Source organism: Bos indicus, chromosome 8 (assembly GCF_029378745.1).
Source record: "Bos indicus isolate NIAB-ARS_2022 breed Sahiwal x Tharparkar chromosome 8, NIAB-ARS_B.indTharparkar_mat_pri_1.0, whole genome shotgun sequence".
NCBI lineage: Eukaryota > Metazoa > Chordata > Mammalia > Artiodactyla > Bovidae > Bos > Bos indicus.
In genome coordinates this window covers 25,708,033-25,731,209 of record NC_091767.1, presented here as the reverse complement: position 1 = coordinate 25,731,209, position 23,177 = coordinate 25,708,033, and the positions used below count along the sequence as shown (strand labels likewise).

Sequence of the window (23,177 nt, the reverse complement as noted above, 5' to 3'; positions counted from 1 at the left end):
GATGCTTTTGAACTGTGGTGTTGGAGAAGACTCTTGAGAGTCCCTTGGACTGCAAGGAGATCCAACCAGTCCATTCTGAAAGAGATCAGCCCTGGGATTTCTTTGGAAGGAATGATGCTAAAGCTGAAACTCCAGTACTTTGGCCACCTCACGCAAAGAGTCGACTCATTGGAAAAGACTCTGATGCTGGGAGGGATTGGGGGCAGGAGGAGAAGGGGACGACAGAGGATGAGATGGCTGGATGGCATCACTGACTCGATGGGCGTGAGTCTGAGTGAACTCCGGGAGTTGGTGATGGACAGGGAGGCCTGGCATGCTGTGATTCATGGGGTCGCAAAGAGTCGGACACGACTGAGCGACTGACCTGATCTGATCTGATGTGATATAATGGTATCAGTCACAGACTATATTCCATGGAATTGGCATGTATAGAGGCTTAGAGACACTTAACTGACCAGGAGCAAGGATAGATGGAACTAGGAAGCTGATGGCTGAGTTTTCTAACAGGAAAGTACAGTTGACTCTTAAACAACACAGTTTTGAACTGCACAGGTCCACTTATGTTGAAATTAGTAAGTAGTATAGTACTACATGGCCTGTGAATGTGGAGGAACTGCAAGGAGAGAGTGCAAGCCATAAATTATACTAGATTTTTGATTGAGTGCAGGGCTGGCACCCTTCACCTCTGAGTGTTAAAAGATCGACTGTAGTTGATTTAAGAGTCATCAACAGTGCTACATTAAAAGGTCATCATGTAGCACCAAAGATCTGGAAATAGCTAGACTTTGTCTAAATTGAATAACTCAAGGGAAGTATTCAATTTCTATAGGATTATAGACCCAAGACTCAGGCCTTTCTTCTCTCAGTGTTCACTAGATTTCTAAAATGTCAGGTACCAATTATTCATTCTAACCATCTAATGACTATATAGAAAAATAAGTGCTACACTAAGAAGGAGATTTATAATAGACTTTCCCCTCAAGTTCAATATCAGATGCAGTTTTGACCTTTCCTGATAAATCTATTGGTGAAACCTTGGCTTACATATAGAATTTAATGGCTGCTCTTTAGTTTACTGTCAATCAGTAGCTAAAGATCATCCTTTCACCTGATACTGTCACTGAAATTTCCAGCAGTGGTCAGGAATAATCTCTTGATCACTCTGTTTCCATAGCATTCATGGCCTTGTTTCTGAGACACTGCCATTAAAATATTAGGTTCAAGTGACGGAAATAAAATCGAGAAACATTTCTTGGAATGTAGGGGGAAATGCTTAGATTTTCGGTTTCAGAAACAATCAGCATTGCTTGCTGGCAACTCATTATTCCTGTTTTCTTCTGCCTCAGTTTTTCTTCCAAGATGCAATTCAGAGTTTATGGTTTTTAAAAAATGCTACCACCGTGAAGTGAAGAATGCACATTCCACAATGAGAGGAATAATCAAAAATCTCACCTGGATAAGCATAAAAGTTATTTATCACAAAAGCTTTCTTAACAACTGTAATAGGCAAATGCTTCTAGGTCTTAAGTGACCTGCAAGGCATTGCTGAAATGTCATTTATGGTTATAGATGTAAAAATTTGGCACAGTTAAAGAAGAGGAAAATTACTTTCTCTGACATTAATCATGAATTCAGTTGAAATGAATTATGTTTATCCTGCTGGTTAAAAAAAAGCTTGGAGTTTGTTCCAGTTTGAAGAATAGGGCTGTGACTTGCTTCTGGACTAGCATGCAATCTCCTTCAAAGAAACGTGGACACTGATATGTCTAGTTGTGCTGAAACTTGTAGCCGGTGATGAGGTAAGATGTTTGGTCAGTGCCTTACCTTAGAGCCATTTTAGTGCCTCTCCAGACAAGGCACTGTTTTGCCAAAAGTTTTACTTTTGTTTTAAGTTCGAAGGATTCATTAACAAAAGAAACCACTCATCACACACAGTAAACAGTTTCAGTATTTAATAGAGGGTTGTTTGACTTAATTTCAATATGCAATCATTAAAAGAGGAGAAATAGAAACAACAGAGAAAAGTAACAGCACATTCATCACCAAATTGGGCTAATCAACATCCAGACTTAAACAGTGCCGAGAAGTCCCTTGATAACAGCAGTCTGGAGCCCCAGTTGGGAAAAGGTCCTGGGTCGTGTGTCCACCCCATGGGTGATGACCTCAGATTGCAGTTTTGGGGACTCCTGCTCAGGCCATGAACGGATATCATCAGTTTCCAAGAAAAATGCAGCTCTGTTTTGTTTTTTGGGGTTTTTTTTTTTTTTTTTTACTTTTACAATGCTGTTTCACCTGTGAGTCACAACATTTCATTAGATTCCGGGGTGGGGATAGGGGGTTGGCCAGACCTCTAGGGGCTCAAGAATTCTAAGGCCACTCCCTTTTGTGCTTGCAGACAGGCATGGAATCCAGGCAGTGTCCATGCAGGTCAGAAGCAGGTCAGAGGTCTGTTTCTTCTGAAAACTGAACAAAACTTTCTCCATTTTAATTTCCCTAACAGTTGGCCTCAGGATTGTTTAGGCTGAAGAGCATAAGAATATGGCAAAATAACATGAGCGGTCTTTTTTAAATCTATAAGTCAAATAACAATTCCAGATGGTCAATAGAAATAAAGTGATCAAAGAAACAAGTAATGTATCAAACAATGCAGAAAACAATGTTCAGCAGTATGGGATTTAGTAAAGAAAACACCCACCATGAATGAGAAGTATGTTTTTGTACATCAACTCTCACATCCATTAACTTATTGGCAGGAACAGTAGTAACAAGAGTATTCTATCAAGGAATGTTTATCTATGAAATTTTGTAACTGATTCCTTGCAAAATCTTACATAAATGTTCTAAGAGGAAGCTAATGTTGGGAACAGAAAGTATAGGTAATAACATCTGAGTTCTCATGTGGGGCAAAGTAATAGATGGTCCTGTTCCAATATAAATGATCAACATGTGTTAGGCATCCAGAAAAAGGAGTTCCTAACTGATATGTATAAGTATTTTCTACATCATTGGTTACAATATATACAAGTTGAGGGGCTATTTCAAAAAACATAGCATTTAAGAAAGATAGTCCATTCACAGTAGTTAAGGACATGAACTTAGCTTAACATATGTTGGTAGTTAACCTCGAATAAGGCAGGTTCCCAAAGGCAAGACATTGGTCCACATAGCAATCCCTTGGTAGCCTTGCTACAGTAAGTAGGTACAATTATTAAAGTCCAAATAATTCCCAGTTAAATGTGGCAACCAATACTCTTCTCCAAATACAGTGGATACCGCATGGAATTGGCATCTAATACTTATGTTACCTATGTTATAATTATATAGGGTTCCCTAGGACCAGGTATCAGTGCCTTTTGTAATGCGTTTAGGGATTAATACCCAGTGATTGTTAGAAAGCCATTCTCTAAATAATTTTTTCCATGCATATACATTAGTAGACATTAAAATTCCTTGGACCTTATACTTTTGAGCAAGGTAATATAACAGCTGCATGGAACAAACAGCCCAATGAAACATGTCAGTTAAGGATTCAGTTTGGTGTAGCTGAAATGTTCTTGTTGTTGTTTAATTGCTAAGTCATGTCTAACTCTTTTGTGACCCCATGAACTGTAGCCCACCATTCTCCTCTGTCCCTGAGATTTTCCAGGCAAGAATACTGGAGTGGGTTGCCATTTCCTTCTCCAAGAGATCTTCCCAACCCAAAGATCACACCTGCATCTCCTGCATTGGCAGGGGGATTCTTTACCACTGAGCCACCTGGGAACCCCAAGCTGAAACAGTTATAACTGAGTTATTAAACAACTGCAAAAAGTCTGCATCATATGTTAAGCTAAGTTCATGTTGGTTTAATGTTGTAGGGATCCATTTAGCATTAATGGTCAAGGCTTGAGCTATATCTTTACTAATATTATGTAATCTGGATGCTAAAATTTCTACATCAGTAGTATTTATCAGGTCCATTCCAGTGCCAGTAGTTCCTAATAGAGTATTAAACCATGCTCACCTAATCCTACATTTAGGATAGGCTGGAAAGGTAATGTTAAAATTTAATACAAATTTCTGATACTTTGGGGCTACCTGAGTACATTGTGAAATTCTAATAAGGGGGGGAGTAACTTTCAGATGAGTCCCCAAAATTGTAAGGACATCTATCCAGGTACCTGTTACAGTAATTTGAGAGTTTGAAACACATTAACATAGGAACTTATGCTAAAGATACATTTTGTGTAGATCTTCCAACCCACTCCAGTACTCTTGCCTAGAAAATTCCATGGATGGAGAAGCCTTGTAGGCTACAGTCCATGGGGTCGCAAAGAGTCAGACACAACTGAGCGACTTCAATGTCAATGCCATGTCATGTCCACTATATAGTTTCAAAGTAGCATCACTTCTACAAGAGTCTATGATACTGTGCATTTGTTGGCCAACAGTAGGGCAAGAATAAATTTCTGATGTATTACAACACAGTATGGAAGCACGAGGGTTTAGTTCTACTATCAAAGAGGAAGTGTTTGGAGATTGTACAAAAGCTCAGTCCCAGGGGTTGTCAGGTCTTACTCCTGACCAGATAGAAATTTTGTCCATAGAAAGTCATAATTTAAGAAGAATAGGCCTCATTTACAGGGCAGGTGAAGTTATCCTGAGTTCAGGTCTGGCTCCTATTTCTTCATCTGAATATTCCCCAATATTTTTTAAATTGTAGCATATTCTTGAAGGTTGAGGCATGAATGGAAATCCCCAATGCAGTCAGGCTTCCAAGAATATTCATGAGAATAACAGTGGGTTAATAGCACATATTTCCATTTTTCCTGTCTGAGGATCATCACTAATATGTATTATCCTTCCTCTGGGCAATTACATCAAAAGATATGGGAGGACCATTAGGCTTCACCCAGACTTAAGTGTATTTCATTTGTGGATCCAAATCCTCCATTGTCCCTAACTGTAAATAAGATGGGAGATTCTTGTTTTTGTATTTTGTCAATTGCACATGGCAAAATCAGCAACTGGGTAATTTGATCACATTTATTAATCAACAAATAATCCTTTCCTTCATTTTGTAAAATTATTTGGATTGCTCCTTGGTGGCCTGGTTCTATAACTCCCCCACAGACACAGAGCCCTTTTAAGGCTAAGCAGAGACATTACTTTGCCAAAAAAGGTCCATATAGTCCAGGCTATGGTTTTTCCAGTAGTCATACATGGATGTGAGAGTTGGACTATAAAGAAAGCTGAGCGCCAAAGAATTGATGCTTTTGAACTGTGGTGTTGGAGAAGACTTTGGAAAGTCCCTTGGACTGCAAGGAGATCCAACCAGTCCATCCTAAGGGAAATCAGTCCTGGGTGTTCATTGGAAGGACTGATGTTGAAGCTGAAACTCCAATCCTTTGGCCACCTGATGTGAAGAACTGACTCCTTTGAAAAGACCCTGATGCTGGGAAAGATTGAAGGCGGGAGAAGAAGGGAACGACAGAGGATGAGATGGCTGGATGGCATCACCGACTCAATGGACATGAGTTTGGGTGGACTCCGGGAGTTGGTGATGGACAGGGAGGCCTGGGGTGCTGCAGTCCATAGGATCGCAAAGAGTCAGACACGACTGAGCGACTAAATGAACTGGAACATTCTTTGATTAATTCAAAGTATCCAGGAGGGCATTTTAATTCTAATGCTGGTTGAAATAACACATATCAATCTTTTAGTAAGTCTGTATTCAGATATAGAGTACAAATCCAGTCCAACAGCCTTAGGAGTAGCTCAGAAAAGAGCTAGTGCTCCTGGGCTAATTTATCGATACTCCGTTGTTTCAGGACTGAAGTCTATTTTATGAAACTGTAAGTTTGAAATAGTCATTCTCACCAAAGGAATTTCTGATTTTCCTATAGGTCTATTACTTAAAATATTGAGGGCAGTATTAAAGTTAGTTCTCCAGTTTTTATAAGAGCCCTCTCCAAGTTTAATTAATTGCTGTTAAAGTGGATTATTCAATGGAAAAATCCATTGTATATTATGTTCCTGGCCAAAGTCTTGTATTAACTTACCTGTAAATTGTGACCCATTGTCACTCTGAATTTGGAGTGGGACACCATATTATAAATTAGTTCTAATAGTATTAGTCTGATTGGCTTTTCCAAAAGCAATGGCCACTAAATATCCAGAATAGGTGCCCACAGCAGTACATACATATTGGCATTCTTTATCTCAAATTAATAGACCAATATAATGAATTTCTCATATCTGCCCAGGCAGTTTGCCAGATATCAATTGTCATTTGACTAGTTATAGCAAACTTCTATGGAGAAGGCAATGGCAACCCACTCCAGTACTCTTGCCTGGCAAATCCCATGGGTGGAGGAGCCTGGTAGGCTGCAGTCCATGGGGTCGCTAGGAGTCGGACACAACTGAGAGACTTCACTTTCAATTTTCACTTTCATGCATTGGAGAAGGAAATGGCAACCCACTCCAGTGTTCCTGCCTGGAGAATCCCAGGGACGGTGAGCCTGGTGGGCTGCCGTCTATGGGGTCACACAGAGTCGGACACGACTGAAGTGACTTAGCAGCAGCAGCAAACTTCTATGCTTAATACATTGACAAATTGGATATTGTAAAATAACAGATTTAATAAGATCCATAGTTAAGGAAATACCTTGGTCCTGAGCCCACCTGTGTGTTGCTTTTTCTCCCAGATGGCCATATTTTTGGTGTGCCCACAAAGTCAAACCTTTTAAGTTGATGGAGTAAGGATCAGTTTATACTGCTTGGATTCAGTTTTGTTCATCTGTGATAGAATTATACCATCATTCCATAGAATTCGGAACACTGTGAGCATCTACGTGAAAGACTGAAACATTAGTGGTTTGAGCAGTTTCCCGAATGTCAGATCATAATTCTTTACCCATAGCTCTTTGGAGTGAATTTGCCAGTTATTCTTTACCCGTTGGGGAGCCAAGTGGCCAATCCTTTGGCTACCAACCAAGATTCTGTGCATATACGGCATTCAGTTAAATCATCTTGCTTTAATACCTGATAAACAGCATGTAGCTTAACAAACTGGCTGCTTTAACTTTCACCAGTAGTCAGCAATTCAGCAAGGACTGGATTATGTGCCACCACTTTCCAATAGTGCGTGGATCCTATATATGCAGCTGCTCTATCAGTAAACCATACATGTGGTTTTTCTTGTGCACTTAAAGGCTTTCTCCATTTTACAGGCGACTCGGTTATCTTGGACCTAATTTTAGCCTTGTTCAAGGCCTTCAGTAGGAATTTCAGAAATCCTTTCATGTAAGGCAGCGACCCCACGTGGCCCAGGTTTGGCTTGGTTTTGAACATATCATTTCCGTTTTATTTCGCTGGATTCCTGGGCTTGTCCAATCCTGTGGGTTTTGATCAAACTTTATACCCACTGCATGATTGGCATGTGAGGTTTCAGTATTAGAGTATGATCTCCAGTCAGTTGTTCTGTGTCAGTCAAAGCCCAGTAACAAGTCAATAACTGTTTTTCAAAGGTAGTGTAATTTCTCCAAGCCTTTGGAAATTTACTACTCTAGAAGCTCAAAGGCATTCTTTTGCCTTGCTGTTTTTGCCACAAGCTCCAATTAACATACAAATCACTTATAAACACATACAATTCTATGTCACTGGGTTGTACTGGCATAGGTCTAAAGCATGCTATATTACACATTTAATAGCATCAGAAGCCTGTTGTTGCTCATAAGCCTATTGAAAGTCATATTTCTTCCTAGTTATTTTGTAAAGTAGACTCAATGTCTGGCCCAAAGGTGGAGTATGCTATTGTCAGAAACCAAAGAGCCCTAATGAATTTCTGAGTCTTCCTTTTTTCTGGGGAGTTTTATATTCCTCTCTTTTGTTTAGCCTTAGGTAAAACTTTTCTATGTCCTTTAGCCCATTGTCTTCCACAAAAGCTGGGCAGGTCCCTGAATTTTGGAAGGATTAATCTCTCATCCTTTGTTTTTTTAAGATATTAGCACATGTTGGTTTAGGGTTTTTAGCACTTTTTTCCTTAGTTGGTCTTGTATCATAAGATCATTGATATAATGAGATATTTGTATGTCATTAGATATTTTTATGTGATCTAAATGCTCAGCTACAAGTTGGTGACAAATAATAGGGCTGTGCACATAACCTTGTAGCAAGCAAGTAAAGGTATATTGTTACCCTTGCCATGAGAAAGCAAATTGATTCCATAATTGTTCTTTTGTGGGTATGGTAAAGAAAGCATTGGCCAGGTCATTTACTGCAAACCATTGCCCCAGATTGCTCTGTATGCATTCTATTAAAGTTACAGTATCAGGGACTGAAGTGGTCAGATGTGGAGTTACTTTGTTTACTTCCTGGTAATCTACATTCTCCAAGAGCCATGGCTTTTCTTTACTGGCCATGCAGGGTTATTTCATTCAGTAGACATCAGTTCAGGTCAGTTCAGTTGCTCAGTAATGTCCGACTCCTTGCAACCCCATGGACTGCAGCACGCCAGGCCTCCCTGTCCATCACTAACTCCTGTTTACTCAAACTCATGTCCATTGAGTCAGTGATGCCATCTAACCATCTCATCCTCTGTCATCCCCTTCTCCTCCTGCTTTCATTCTTTCCCAGCATCAGGGTCTTTTCAAATGAGTCAACTCTGCATCAGGTGGTCAAAGTATTGGAGTTTCAGCTTCAACACCAGTCCTTCCAATGAACACCCAGGACTGATCTCCTTAAGATGGACTGGTTGGATCTCCTTGCAGTCCAAGGGACTCTCAAGAGTCTTCTCCATCATCACAGTTCAAAAGCACCAATTCTTTGGTGCTCAGCTTTCTTTATAGTCCAACTCTCACATCCATACATGACTATTGGAAAAACCACGGCCTTGACTAGATGGACCTTTGTCAGCAAAGTATTGTCTCTGCTTTTTAATATGCTGTCTAGGTTGGTCATAACTTTCCTTCCAAGGAGTAAGTGTCTTTTACTTTCATGGCTGCAATCACCATTGCAGTGATTTTGAAGCCCTCCAAAATAAAGTCAGCCACTGTTTCCACTGTTTCCCCAACTATTTGCCATGACATGATGGGACTGAATGTCATGATCTTAGTTTTCTGAAGAGTTTTAAGCCAACTTTTTCACTCTCTTCTTTCACTTTCATCAAGAGGCTTTTTAGTTCCTCTTCACTTTCTGTCCTTTATTGAGCTCATCTTTGCATGAAATGATCCCTTGGTATCTCTAATTTTTTTGAAGCGATCTATAGTTTTTCCCATTCTATTATTTTCCTCTATTTCTTTGCATTGATCACTGAGGAAGGCTTTCTTATCTCTCCTTCCTATTCTTTGGAACTCTGTATTCAAATGGGTATATCTTTCCTTTTCTCCTTTGCTTTTCACTTCTCTTCTTTTCACAGATATTTGGAAGGCTTCCACAGACAACCATTTTGCCTTTTTTGCATTTTGTTTTCTTGGGGATGGTCTTGATCCCTGTCTCATGTACAATATCATGAACCTCTGTCCATAGTTCATCAGGCATTCTGTCTATCAGATCTAGGCCCCTAAATCTATTTCTCACTTCCATTGTATAATTGTAGAGTATTTGATTTAGGTCATACATGAATGGTCTAGTGGTTTTCCCTACTTTCTTCAACTTAAGTCTGAATTTGGAAATAAGGTGTGCATGATCTGAGCCACAGTCAGCTCCCGGTCTTATTTTTGCTGACTGTATAGAGCTTCTCCATCTTTGGCTGCAAAGAATACAATCAATCTTATTTTGGTGTTGACCATCTGGTGATGTCCATGTGTAGAGTCCTGCCAACCAAGTTGTCAATCATAATTATATATCCTGGAATAGGAATGATCATTACTGAATAAATTCTTTGAGGTAACTGCCCTATGTTTAAATCAATTTCAGTTTGTATAGTTTCTATCTGTTTACCTCCAAGGCCAGTTCCTATCATTTTCTGTTCTTTAAAATCCTTTGAATTCCATATTAATGAGGCCTTTACTCCAGTATCAGTTAATGCCCTCAGGCATTTGTGAGCTCTTAAAAAAAAATCATTACTTTAACATGAGGGTACATATCTTTTCTACCCCAACAGTTTACCAGAGCTTGGCCACAAGTCATTGTTTCATTTTATTTTTCCCCAATTCCTTCCAAGGATAAATTGGATTGGGGAAAAAATCTGAGTACTTAGATTCATCTTCACCTCCATCATCCTAAATGTATTATTTCCTTTTGGTCCCCTTTTTCCTTCCTCCTGTTCCTTATCCATAACAGTGTCCTGGGAAACCCTTCTTATATCTAATCCCTCCCCACAGCACATTTCCCATAATTCTGTAATAGTCCATCCGTTTTCTCTCTAGGGCCTCCCGCTTTAAGGAAATCCCATCTCCTTTTTAGATACTCTGTTATTGCTTTTATTCAGTTATCTATCCTCTGTCTTTTGGAAATTCAATTCTCCTAAGTCACCTAGCTGCTGGCCTTTATTAATTACTTCACTAATGGGAGTGTCCATGTCATTTAACAAAAGGATAAAATGACATGCTTGTAGCTGGGAGGGGCTGTTTTAAAGATCGTTCTTGTTTGTACTGTTAAAGGCCTTTGTGACATCTCATCCTCATGCTCCACATTTCATAGCCTCCTCCTTTCGTCTCTGAACACAGTCCTTTAAAGAATACCAAGAGCATTCACTCCCAGGTCATGTAGATTCTAAAGGTTATATCTTAACACAGCTTTCAGCCACCACTTCTAGTAGAGTTGAGTCTCTGGACTTTGACTTTTATTTCTAAAAGCTTGTTGCACAAAAGAATCATTGTTGATGTACCAGATTTATCTGTGTTATCCGCATCTATGAGAATTCCAGCTACCTCAGTGTCATATATGCACACTACTCAAGAAATAAGGGCTATCCAGACCTCTCAGTAAATGTGGTTAAAATGTCATTAATTTTGTGTAATCCTCAAGGGTACCCTTCCTTATGGTATTCTCCCGGGCATCTGTTTCCATTTTCCAGTGCCATGCTGGCTGAGCATATGGGTTTTGATTCCAACTTGGCTTGCATAGAGCTAGGTTGTGCTCTCTAGTCTGCATTATCATCTGCTTCTGTGTTCCAACTATCATTCCAGATATCCCCATCCCAAGCACTGGGGACCAAGTCTGCCCCTGCTTGAGCTTTTGCCAGATGAACTTTCTTTTTGGTAACTTTGCCGTGCCACATTGCTGCTGATAATTTAGCTTGTGCAACCTCCAGAGAAGCTTTTTTGGCTACCGACTGGAAAGTGGAGACTTGGTCAGCTAAAATATAATTTTGACATTGTAACATGGACAGTCATCCTTGCACATCACATAATTCTTTCTCTAATTCTGGCTTCCCTTCTGCTATTGCCGTACCTTCAACTAATTTTAATTTAGCCTCATGCACCTTACGGTAGACAAAGAGGAGGATCTAGCCTCTCTGACCCTGCACGGTACATTCTTATTCTTTCTCATTTGGCATGAGCTGCAAACATTTAATAACATCAAAAGCTTTGACCCACTTTAATTTGGGATCCTAATTTTCACACAATCCAGTGGATATGCTCCATTCAGTAGCTAATGAGCAGCAAGGCAAATCATATCTGGGAATAAAAACTTGATTAGTCTTAACCTCTTTCTTTTTAAAGAGTGGCATTTTGTTTCATGAACCCTGCTCAGAGTGCCAATTTATGTTTTGCTGAAAGTTTTCTTTGGCTTTAGGTTCAAAAAATTTTTTAACAAAAGAAACCACTTGTCACACACAACAGTTTCAATATTTAATAGAGGATTATTTGGCTTATTTTTAATATGCAGTCATTAAAAGAAGAGAAATAGAAACAGTAGAGAAAAGTAACAGCACATGCATGACCAAATTGGGCTGAAACCAACATCCATACTTAAACAGTGCTGGGAAGTCCCTCGTTAACAGCAATCTGGAGTCCTAATTGGAAAAAGGTCCTAGGTGGTGCATCCGCTCCATGGGTGAAATTTCAAAGTGCAGTTTTGGGGGCTCCCACTTATAATCCCAGGCCACAAACTGATACTATCATTATTAGTTTGTGTGTTGAAATGCAGCTCTGTGTTTTTTGTTTTGTTTTGTTTTGTTTTAACTTTTACAATGCTGTTTGTTTCACCTTGTGAGTCACAGGATTTCATTAGATCTTGAAGGTTAGCCAGACCTCCAGGGGCTCAAGAATTCCAAGACCCATTCCCTTTCTTATCTAAAATGCCATCTTACTTGCTGTGCCTGCAAGCAGGCAGGGTATCTGGGCAGTGTCCAGGTCAGAAGCAGGTAAGAGGCCTGCTCTCCAGCTTCTGAAAGCTGAACAAGACTTCCTCCATTTTAATTTCCCTACCAGGCACATGAAAACTATCAAGCAACTTTAGCGCAGAGTCTGAAACAGTTTCCTTCTCTAGAAAAGCCAGATTTCAACCAGACATTATTTTCTAAATATCTTATCCAGAGAGCCACCAGGGAGAAATGACTCCAGGATTTGGCATTCATGTGTTCTTACCTCACATGAAAGAAGAGTTCACATGTGAATACTGTGTGTGAAATTTTTTTTCAGTTGTAGTAACTGGATAGTATCATGATTTGTAACCACTCATTTTGTTTATTTTAATTACTTCGTACATGCTATGCTAGCATTTGTGACACTGGTTTTCATCTCAGATTGAATTTTAATAAAATAAAGGAAATTGCATTGTACAATGCACATGTGCCACAGAAGTAATTGCTGTATCAGTCAAATACACTCTCAACAGAACCATCTTCCAACCACACAGAGCAAACAAAAATGGAGTCAGGAGGTGTACAAAAACTTTTTACAAATCTGAGGAATGAACTTACTGGATGAGCAAGAGACTCAGTATGTATATTTCAATGGCAAAGTGTCTTTTCTCTCTCACTAGGTAATTAAGCTTGGAAAAGGAGTATCCTGTATGGCCGTGATTAGAGATTGGTTTTATTAACCCTAAAAACAGGCTTTGGAGCTCAGTAAATACTTTAGAAAGGACAGATTTGAGGGTAATCAATGGGTTTCTCTTTCACATTCTGTGCTGCATTTTATAGGAACTTCAAACTCCTGGCAGATCATATCACCAGGTCAGTGTCATGTGGCAGGTGACTGAAAGGTTTTGCTGTGGGAAAGTCGAAGTTTTAAGAAAGATGAAACTTACAGAGTGCAGTGTCTCAACTAAGCTCAGCAGAAAAAGAAAAAAGCATTGTTACCTTCTCAGAGTACCTTTTAGATCCCATATGTGTGTATAAATGATAATAATATTAGATCAATAATAATAGTATCAAGTGCTTATATAGTATATTATTTGGGGCTTATGAGTTTTTAAAAATTTGCATATATGTTTATTTTTATTGTGATATAGCATATATAACATAAAATACACTGTCTTACTCATTTTTAAGTGTACAGTTCAATGGCACTAAGTACAGTCACATTGTTATGTGGGGCTATCACTACCATCTAATTCCAGAATTATTTTCTTCTTCTCAAATTGAAACTCTGTGTCCGTTAAACAATAACTCCCCATTCTCTCCCTCCCTTCAGTCCCTAGGAATCACCATTTGACTTTCTGTCTCTATTAATTTGATTATTCTACGTACCTCCTGTAAGTGAATTCATATCATAGTCATACTTTTGTATCTAGCTTATTTCTTTTAGCATAATTTCCTCATTTATCCAAGTCATAGCATATGTCAGAATTTCCCGCCTTTTAAAAAAGTGTTATTATTTTTTACTTGGATATATTTGCTTTACATTGTTGTATTAGTTTCTTCTGTACAAAAAAGTGAGTTAGCTATATGTATACCTATATTCTCTCCCTCTTGGACCTCCACCCCTCTAGGTCACCTCAGAGCACTGAACTGCAAGCTCCCTGCACTCATCAGCAGGATCCCACGAGCTATCTGTGTTACACATGGAAGTGCACATATGTCGATTCCAGTCTCCAAATTCATTCTACCACCTCCACTCCGTGTCCACCCATCTGTTCTCTATGCCTGTGTCTCTATTCCTGCCCTGAAAAAGGGTTCACCTGTACCATTTTTCTAAATCCACATATATGCATTAATATATGATATTTCGTTTTCTCTTTCTGACTTCCTTCACTTTGTATAACAGATTATAGGTCCATCCACATCATTACAAATGACCCAATATCATTCCTTTTTATGAGTAATATTCCATTGCATATACTTAGCACTCTTTATCCATTCACCTGTTGATGGACATTTAGGTTGCTTCCATGTCCTTGTTATTGTAAATAATGCTGCAATGAACATTGAAGTGCATGATGTCTTTTTGAATTATGGTTTTCTCAGGATATGTGTTCACTAGTGGTATGGCTGGGTCATATTGTAAGGCTGAATAATATTCCATTTTATGAATACAGCACGTTTTGTTTATCCGTTCATCTACCCATGAGCATTTGGATTGTTTCTGCCTTGTGTGCCTTTTATATATTAACTATTCTAATCCTCACAATATCTCAGGAATATAGATAGCTTTATTCTTCCCAGTCTATGATAAGAACACTGAAGCATAAGTAAATCACAGCTGGGAGGCTCTGGAGCCAATATTCCACCGTAGGCTAAGTAGGCCTTCGTTGTTTAGTCGCCAAGTCATGTCCAATTCTTTTGTGACCCCATGGACTATTGTTTGCCAGACTCCTCTGTCCATGTGATTTCCCAGGCAAGAATACTGGAGTAGGTTGCTATTTCCTTCTCCAGGGACCTTCCCAACTCAGGGGTCAAACCCATGTGCCCCATATTGCGAGGTGCATTCTTTACCACTCAGCCACCAGGGAAGCCCAAGTAGGTCTATGTCTCTGCTTTTAACCATTATCTATCCCACTATTTATTTCAAATGATTCAGGAATTTACATACAATATGTACCAGTTAGACATTCCTTGATATGATACTCTAAGGCCAAGTTTGTGACTTCATTTGTACAGGTTGTAAAAGTTCCAAGGAGTAGTCAGTTTGACAAATGAGTCCCATAGCAACATATTTGTGAAGAATCCCATTATTTAAAAATAAATAGTTTTCTATTCTAGGGGTGATACAATGTTCTTTTCCTTTTCAGGGACTCCTCCTTATTGGGTGATATAGCCTTGAGTATAACTAGATAGTGTGTGAAAAAGTCTTTAAAAATAATAATAATAAGAGCTACCATTTATACAGCCTACTATATGCTGGTCACTTCACCTGCATCATCTCAGGTTCTCACAATGCTTTGTAAAAGGTTGCCCTCCTGTTGCCTTTGTATCCCATGCTCTTTCTGCTTATGCTGTCTCCTTGGAGGAAAAAACCTGAACGTGAAACCATCATTTGCCAATCACACACATTTTCTTTACAAATTGCTTTTTGCAAATATAGTTTTAAAATTTTAACATTTGTTATGTGTATGCCTTTGACATGAAATGATACCACCTTTAATATATGGATATCACCTGGTTTATTCAGTAAAGTAACTTGGCCACAGTTTCCATTAGCTATTTGTAGAACTCTTGCCATGGACTGAGCTATGGCCTCTCCAAATTCAAATGGTGAAACCCTCGTGTTCAATGTGATGCTATTTGAAGACAGAGCCTTTAGGAGAGAATTAGCTTAGATGAGGTTGTAAGGTGGGGCCCTCATGGTGTGATTAATGCACTACTAACAAGAGACACCAGTGAGCTCACTCTCCCTCTCTTACTCACAGAAAGTGGAGGTCATATGACCACATGGTGAACAGGCAGCCATCTGCAACCTAAGGGGAAAGTCTTCACTGGGAGCCAACCATGCTGGCATCCTGGTCTTGGACTTTGATTCCAGAATTGTGAAAAAATGGATTTCTGTTAAGACACCTAGTCTGATAATTTGTTATGGCAGCATGAACAGACTAATACAACTGTGAACATACATAAAAACATGTTCTCAATTTATAATAACATAATAATCAGTAATATTTATTTGTGATTTACTCTGAAACTTAAGTTTAGTTTATATAACTAGTGTTTTTACAGTATGTGTGTGTGTGTGCGTGCGTGCGTGCACAGGGACAGACGTGGATGTTGTGGCATGGTTATATTATCCCCATTTTATAGAAAGGAAAATTGAAATGTAGAGAGGTGGGAAATTACTTGTGCACAGACACATAATTAGTTAAAAAACAGAATCCATATCCAAACCCAGGCAGTTTCTAACTCCAAAATCTGTTCTATTAACTATTATAAGACTGGCACCAATTTTCTCTTTAGCTCTTCTAAGAAATGTGAAGCACTACATGGACACCTACACATAACCGTTTTCCTTAGAGTAAATGCAGATTTCACTAGGAAGTCTGTCAATAACAAGCAAGTCTGTCTGTCTAGTCCTTGTATTACTAAAGTTAATTCATACAATTATTCTCATTGACAAATCTAAAAACCAAGAATGATGCTGCTTCATTAAAAAAAAAAAAGTCCATTGTATAAAACATTGAATTTTGGAAAGCTGTGACGGTATGCACATGTCCATTTTCTCAGAGCAGAAACATCTCTTGAGTGCAGCTTCTCTCTTCACAGGGCAGCAAAGAGTAGCCTCACGAAACTTTTGACTTCAGTGCAGTTTACCTTCCTCTGACCCTGACTGCTATTTCTGGCCACCTTTTTCCATTCACTCCCATTAATGCAGGCCCTTGCCTTTTTCAGTCACAGCCTGGATTCCTTGCACTCAAATATTCCTCCGCCTAAACATATGTACATTATTAAATTGGAAAGAATCTGAGAATCTGAGCTCAGCTTCATCCTCAACAAGGCCATAGTGTACAGACACGCTAGACCACCCGCGGTTTAGGACACACGTTTCCAGGTTCGCTGAGGACTCATACTGATCATGCTCTCGTTCCTCACAGAGCTCCAGGACCGCGCGCTCTGAGGAGGACCGCGACGGCCTGTGGGACGCCTGGGGCCCGTGGAGCGAGTGCTCACGCACCTGCGGCGGAGGGGCCTCCTACTCGCTGAGACGCTGCCTCAGCAGCAAGTAAGTCCTGAACGCACAGGGCTCCCTTGCAAGACGCCAAGGGAGCAGGTTGGAGCCGTACTTTGGGGGTAAAGCCGAGCATTTTGTTGCACGCAAATACGGATTGAAGGAATGAAAGGCAGGCCCAAAGAATTAAATATGACCATCTCCTGCTAGGTATTTAGATGCCCTTATGTGATAAGCTATATAGAATTTACCTCATTCACCAAGCAAATTTTCTTATGTTTTCATGTTAGAACTGGAAGGAAAAAATATTATTAGAAATGAATTCTCAAAAATGGATGTAGTATCTATAGCTCCATAATTTATTATACTTTTGGTACCGTCTTAACATCTGTGGTGACTAATAACAAAAATATTAGTGTTAATAGCCTATTATGTTATTCCAATGTTACCAGTAGTTTGAAAATGAAGGCTATATGATTTTTTAGATGTTTTAATGGTCAGAAGTTCCCCAAAGTCATTCAGTTTCCTGAATGATGTGTTGTGCATATAAGAAAATTTGGAAGAATAGAAACTGCTGTGGAAATTGGGATGTGAATAGTGGGAGCGATGATGAAAGGGGAAGTAAGAGTGGCTCACAGTTCCTAAGCTGAAAGGAAAAGGCTTGAGGTGTTGGACTGGAAAGTCTTTACTTAGAATAATGATAAGTCAGAACTTCTTGAGCTGTGTGGTCTATGATTAGATTTTTCTCCAAACTATAAAATACAAAGTACTATGGTAATATTTTTAATGAAAGATTTTATTTGACAGTGAAAAGTATTATATATGGCAAGGAAGAGGTTTGATCAAAGTTATTATATATTATAATATGTGAAACAGAGGAAGGACAAATTATGCATCTGTTGATTTTTCTAGACTTTTCATAAGCAACAGAAAGTGATGAGATGTAGTTTCAGGAAAATGTCAATTTATTCTAATTAGAGTGAGAATTTTTTGAAATCAGGGTCCAAGTCTTACTTTTTTCCATATCCTCCAGGTCTGCACAGAATCTGAGAGATAGTGAAAGCTCAATAGATGTTTCCTCACTGGATCCATTGATAACTAGAGATAATTTTGGTTCCACAGAGGCCCCAGTATAAATAACATACTCTGGGAAACATGACTAAAAGCCATATCTTGAAAGTTACCAGATCAGTTCTGGTATTTAGCCATTCTGGTATTTGGGTCTACCCTGAAGATGAGCTTGTTGGTTGAATCAACTAGTGAGTTTGTCTGTCTTCTTTGGAGGCCAGCTTCATATCAAACCAGATCTGTGAACTAAATAGAAAGAATAGATCTTTCATCCTTATGAATTCACTTGTTCTCTTAATCTTGAATATCAAAACTTTGTAAATCCTCACTACATGTTGCTGCATGGTGGACTGTGAGACATAACTGAAAATAAATTGTACACAGTAAAACCAAAAGGTACAAATTTGGAATATTCCTATTATATGCTGCTGCTGCTAAGTCGCTTCAATCGTGTCCGACTCTGTGCGACCCCAGAGACGGCAGCCCACCAGGCTCCCCCATCCCTGGGATACTCCAGGCAAGAACACTGGAGTGGGTTGCCATTTCCTTCTCCAATGCATGAAAATGAAAAGTGAAAGTGAAGTCACTCAGTCGTGTCCGACTCCTAGCGATCCCATGGACTGCAGCCGACCAGGCTCCTCCATCCGTGTGATTTTCCAGGCAAGAGTACTGGAGTGGGGTGCCATTGCCTTCTCCAATTCCTGTTATATAGTTTGCCCAAATTAGCATGCTGAAATATTCTATAGGGATGAGCCAAAACATGTGTCTCACAAAGCTGGTAAGAAATGTATGGGAAATTTCATATTGGCTCAGTAATGTAAATGTTACATTGTGAGCATCTTGTACTGAGTGAGAGACTGAGAAACAGCTTCAGGAATGAATTAGAACCACAAGCAAAGTCTGTCATTTGGCAAATCATCAAACATGGGTGTCCTGTGAAATTCAAAACTACCATGTTTGTCACCTAGTATATTAAAACCCCAGTCATTAAGGTTTTATTAAGATACTTCATTGTAAAGCAGAAACTAGCACAACATTTTGCAAAGTACTCCAATTAAAAAAAAATTCTTAAAGAGAAAGGGTGTGACCACTTTTCTTAAAAAAAAAAAGATACTATGAAAAATATTGGTTGTTGTCTACTTATAATGAACTGAAAAAGCAGAATGAAAATTCTAAAATTTATAAACATATATATGTCCTCTTTGACTTTCAAATATTAAAAAAAAAATGCATTGAATAAACCCATACTGCAGTAAGTGGGAAATAATAAAAAATAGGGAGAGGAGTGAACCACTATTCTTTAGGGATTTGAAGAAGAAGAAAAAAGGTTTCAAACAAATGGCATTTCTAAATCTGGTAGGAATATAAAGAAATAGGAAAAAAAATGGACTGCAGAGCTGAATCACCCCGTGTGTTTTTCTCAAGAGAATCAGAGTCAGTGCAGTTCAGTATAAAGTCACGTCACAACACAAGCCCTACGGAAGAATGGTGTCCTGCTGTACGTTGTGCACAGATAAATAGAGCTGCCATATTTTTTCTGAAGATGTACACCGGCCAAAGTAAATTACCTGGCCAAGTTCAAAGTCAGTATGGGAGAGCAAAAATGTTACAAGGAAAGGCATTTGACGCCAGGTTGGTAAAGAACTGGGACCAGTTTTGTAGTCTACCATAGATGGTCTTTTGTGGAAATTCATTTTTTTTTTAATTATGAAAGTATTATAACACATGTACAGGAGACTTTGAAAATACAGAACCAAGTTACATATAGTTCCACTAAATATTACAATTATTTTTTAAGTAGATAAATTAAGATTTTTAGTTGGTGTTTCAATATCAAACTCTCAAAAATTAATAGAATGAATATATAGAAAAGTAGAAAGATACAGTAGACCTGAAAAGCACCATGAACCAATTCAACATAATTAAGATTTATACAGTTTCACACAACAGTAGAATACAAATTATATTCAAGTTCCCATAGACTGTAAACTAGGAGACTCTGGAATATATCCAGGGACATAAAGTGCAAAAATTTAATGGTCTAGAAATGAAATCATACAGAGTCTGTTCTCTTATCACTGTGGAATTATGTTAGAAATCAATATCAAGATATTTGAAAATAACCCACATATTTTCAAGTGGAATGTGACCTTTACCAAGAGAGATCTTTGACTTAGACATTGTAAGTCTCAGTAAAGTTATTTTAGTGATATACATTTAGTGTTAGTCTCTCAGTCGTCTCTAACTCTTTGTGACCCCATGGACTGTAGCCCACCAGGCTCTTCTGTCCATGGAATTCTCCAGGAAAGACTGCTGGAGTGGGTAACCATTCCTTTCCCCAGGGAATTGTCCTGGCCCAGGGATCAAACCTGGGTCTCCTGTATTACAGGCAGATTCTTTACCATCTGAGCCACCAGGGAAGCCCATTCAATGAAATTCAAAGACTGAAAGGGTGACTGTAGCAAAGATAGCATTTAAATGAGAAATTAATATCAAATAAAAAATTAATATCAACGATACTTTAAAAACCTCATGTATTTGAAAATTAAATGTCTAATTTTACATGATGGGTATATCTAAGAATGTGGCAATTCATTTTTAATGGTTAACGGACTTACTGGGTTTTCTCTCATCTCTCCACTCTATATTTATACATCCAAGTTCAATTCAGTCACCTTCTTAACTCTTGGGAAAGATCAGGGGTTATGAATGTATATGTCCTTACAGGCCAAGCAGGTAACTAGAATGTGTGTTGTAGTGAAATGGTCAGCATTCCAGTTCAGCCCAAGTAACTTCCATCCCCTGCTGCATTAATCTGCCAGGCTAATTTTCCAGTCCTAGTGATATGATGTCATTGTTCACATTAATGTATGATATTAATAGCTTTAAATCTATCATAAAATAATTATTCTATTCCCAATATTATAAAACTGTAAAGGAAGCTAAAATAGATTTAATGGAATAGATAACGACTCTCCTTCTGGAGTTAAGTACTATGTTCCCTGATGGACTAGGAGCTTGGAGGAGGCTTGGTTAACCCCCTGAGTGTAGAACATCTTCTCAGAGCGATCTTTTGGGAAAAAAAAATCAGTGGGAAAAAAAAACCACAGTGAAATTATAAACAAGCATTACATATAAAACCCTTCATTCTCAACTGGCAGTGCTTAAGGCTGGGAAAGCAGCCCTGACCCGGAGAGATAGTGAGCAGAATCATGTGCTTAGCTTCTCCCCTGTCTTTTCTCTGTGCTCACAGAAAAGAAGCAGTGCTTGATTTTCCCAGTTTCTGATATTGGAGCATTTATTATTGCATTTTGCTGTAACTTTGGTTTGAGCAATGAAAGAAGGCCCTGTGTAAGTTTTTTATCTAAGAGTTTTGCTAGTTTCTGTAAGATTCCTTTAGGTTTCATTGACTTTCCCTAATAATGCAATTGTTGTGAATAGCCAAGTAGTATATAATGTCTGCTTTTATTTTTTTAATTAGGAAACAGAGTCTACTTACTTGTACTTTATGATGGTCCTTTGTTTTGTTGCAAGTGAATTAAACAATGTACTACCTCCCTCAAAAAGCTGCTGCTTCTCTCCCCAATTCTCTACCTCTCCCACGTAATACTCTGAAATAGTGTTTCTAGCAAATTCATTTGTCTAGTTGACCTAGTATTATGTTTAATTTAGTGGAAACAATCCTTCAACCGTAATTACTTGACCATATTTTTAACACTTTGATACTAAAGATCTGTTTCTGAGAGCTCTAAGTTTGTCTTCAGCCGGGTCATTTAACTTTGCCCAAAAGGAATTCCAGATGCATAAGGCACTTAGGAATAGTGTGTCTGCATGTTCCCCAATGTTCATTGCAAAACTGTGTACAGTAGCTAGAACATGCAAGCAACCTAGATGTCCATTGGCAGATGAATGAATAAGAAAATTGTGGTACATATACACAATGGAGTATTACCCAGCTATTGAAAAGAACACATTTGAGTCAGTTCTAAGGAGGTGGATGAAACTGGAGCCTATTATGTGTACAGAGTGAAGTAAGTCAGAAAGAAAGCACCAATATAGTATATTAACGCATATGTATGGAACTTAGAAAGATGGTAATAACCCTTTATGTAAGACAGCAAAAGAGACACAGATATAAAGAACAGACTTTTGGACTCTGTGAGAGAAGGCAACGGAGGGATGATTTGAGAGAATAGGTTTGAAACATGTATATTCTCATATGTGAAATAGATAACCAGTCCAAGTTCAGTGCATGAAACGGGACACTCAAAGCTGGTGCATTGGGACAACCCAAAGAGATGGGATGGGGAGGGAGGTGGGAGAGGTGTTGGGGATGGGGGGACACATGTACACCCGTGGATGATTCATGTCAATGTACATAAAAAACCACCACAATATTGTAAAGTAATTAGCCTCCAATTAAAATAAATAAAATTAAAAAAAAAAGAATAGTGTGTCTGACGTCACATGTATCACTGTATTAGGTCTGTGTCAAGGTCGAGGTCAAAGGTGTTCATTGTAGCTCATTTATGACTGCATTTAGTCAGCTGATACTTTTTAAGTATAGTGTGGCTGAAGTGTTGCATTGGTGGCTGAAGACGATTTTATGACCCTTTTTACTTTCTGAAATGCCAAATCAATCTCCAGATTAATTAACACTATGGATTAATAGATTAATAGAATAGATTATTTAATACATTGAGTATGAATACTTTATTAAATCCCAAGGTGAAAAACTTGTCAACTTCATAGATGGCCAAAGAACAAACAAAAGGCATACCTATAAAGGTTGAAATAAAATTAAAACATTTTGAATTGAATTCTTTTTTTTTTAGTACTTATTTATTTATTTTTGGCTGCGTTGGTCTTAGTTATAGCATGCTGGCTCTTTCTACTTGTGGCTCACAGGCGTAGTTGCTCCAGGGCATGTGGGATCTTAACTCCCCAACCAGGACCAGGGATGGAACCTGCATCTCTTATATTGGAAGGTGGATTCTTAACCACTGGATCACCAGGGAAGTCCATGAATTGAATTCTTAAGTTGAATACAATTTTTTTTGAGTTGAACAAAATTATTACATGAACAAGAGATAAAATCATCACACCATAGAGGTGTCTAAAAAAATTAAGATTATGATATTA

The 23,177-nt window shown here is 38.6% G+C and overlaps 1 protein-coding gene across 4 annotated transcripts in view; it reads left to right on the top strand.

Moving 5' to 3' along the window:
- The window catches only part of ADAMTSL1 (ADAMTS like 1), a 1,120,558-nt gene that overhangs the window by 661,753 nt on the left and 435,628 nt on the right, over positions 1-23,177 (top strand). For all 4 annotated transcript variants that reach the window (XM_070794493.1, XM_070794491.1, XM_070794494.1 and 1 more), the window contains one exon: positions 16,894-17,021. In XM_070794493.1, coding sequence (XP_070650594.1) covers positions 16,894-17,021 — 128 coding nt within the window. The remainder of the gene's footprint in view (positions 1-16,893; positions 17,022-23,177) is intronic.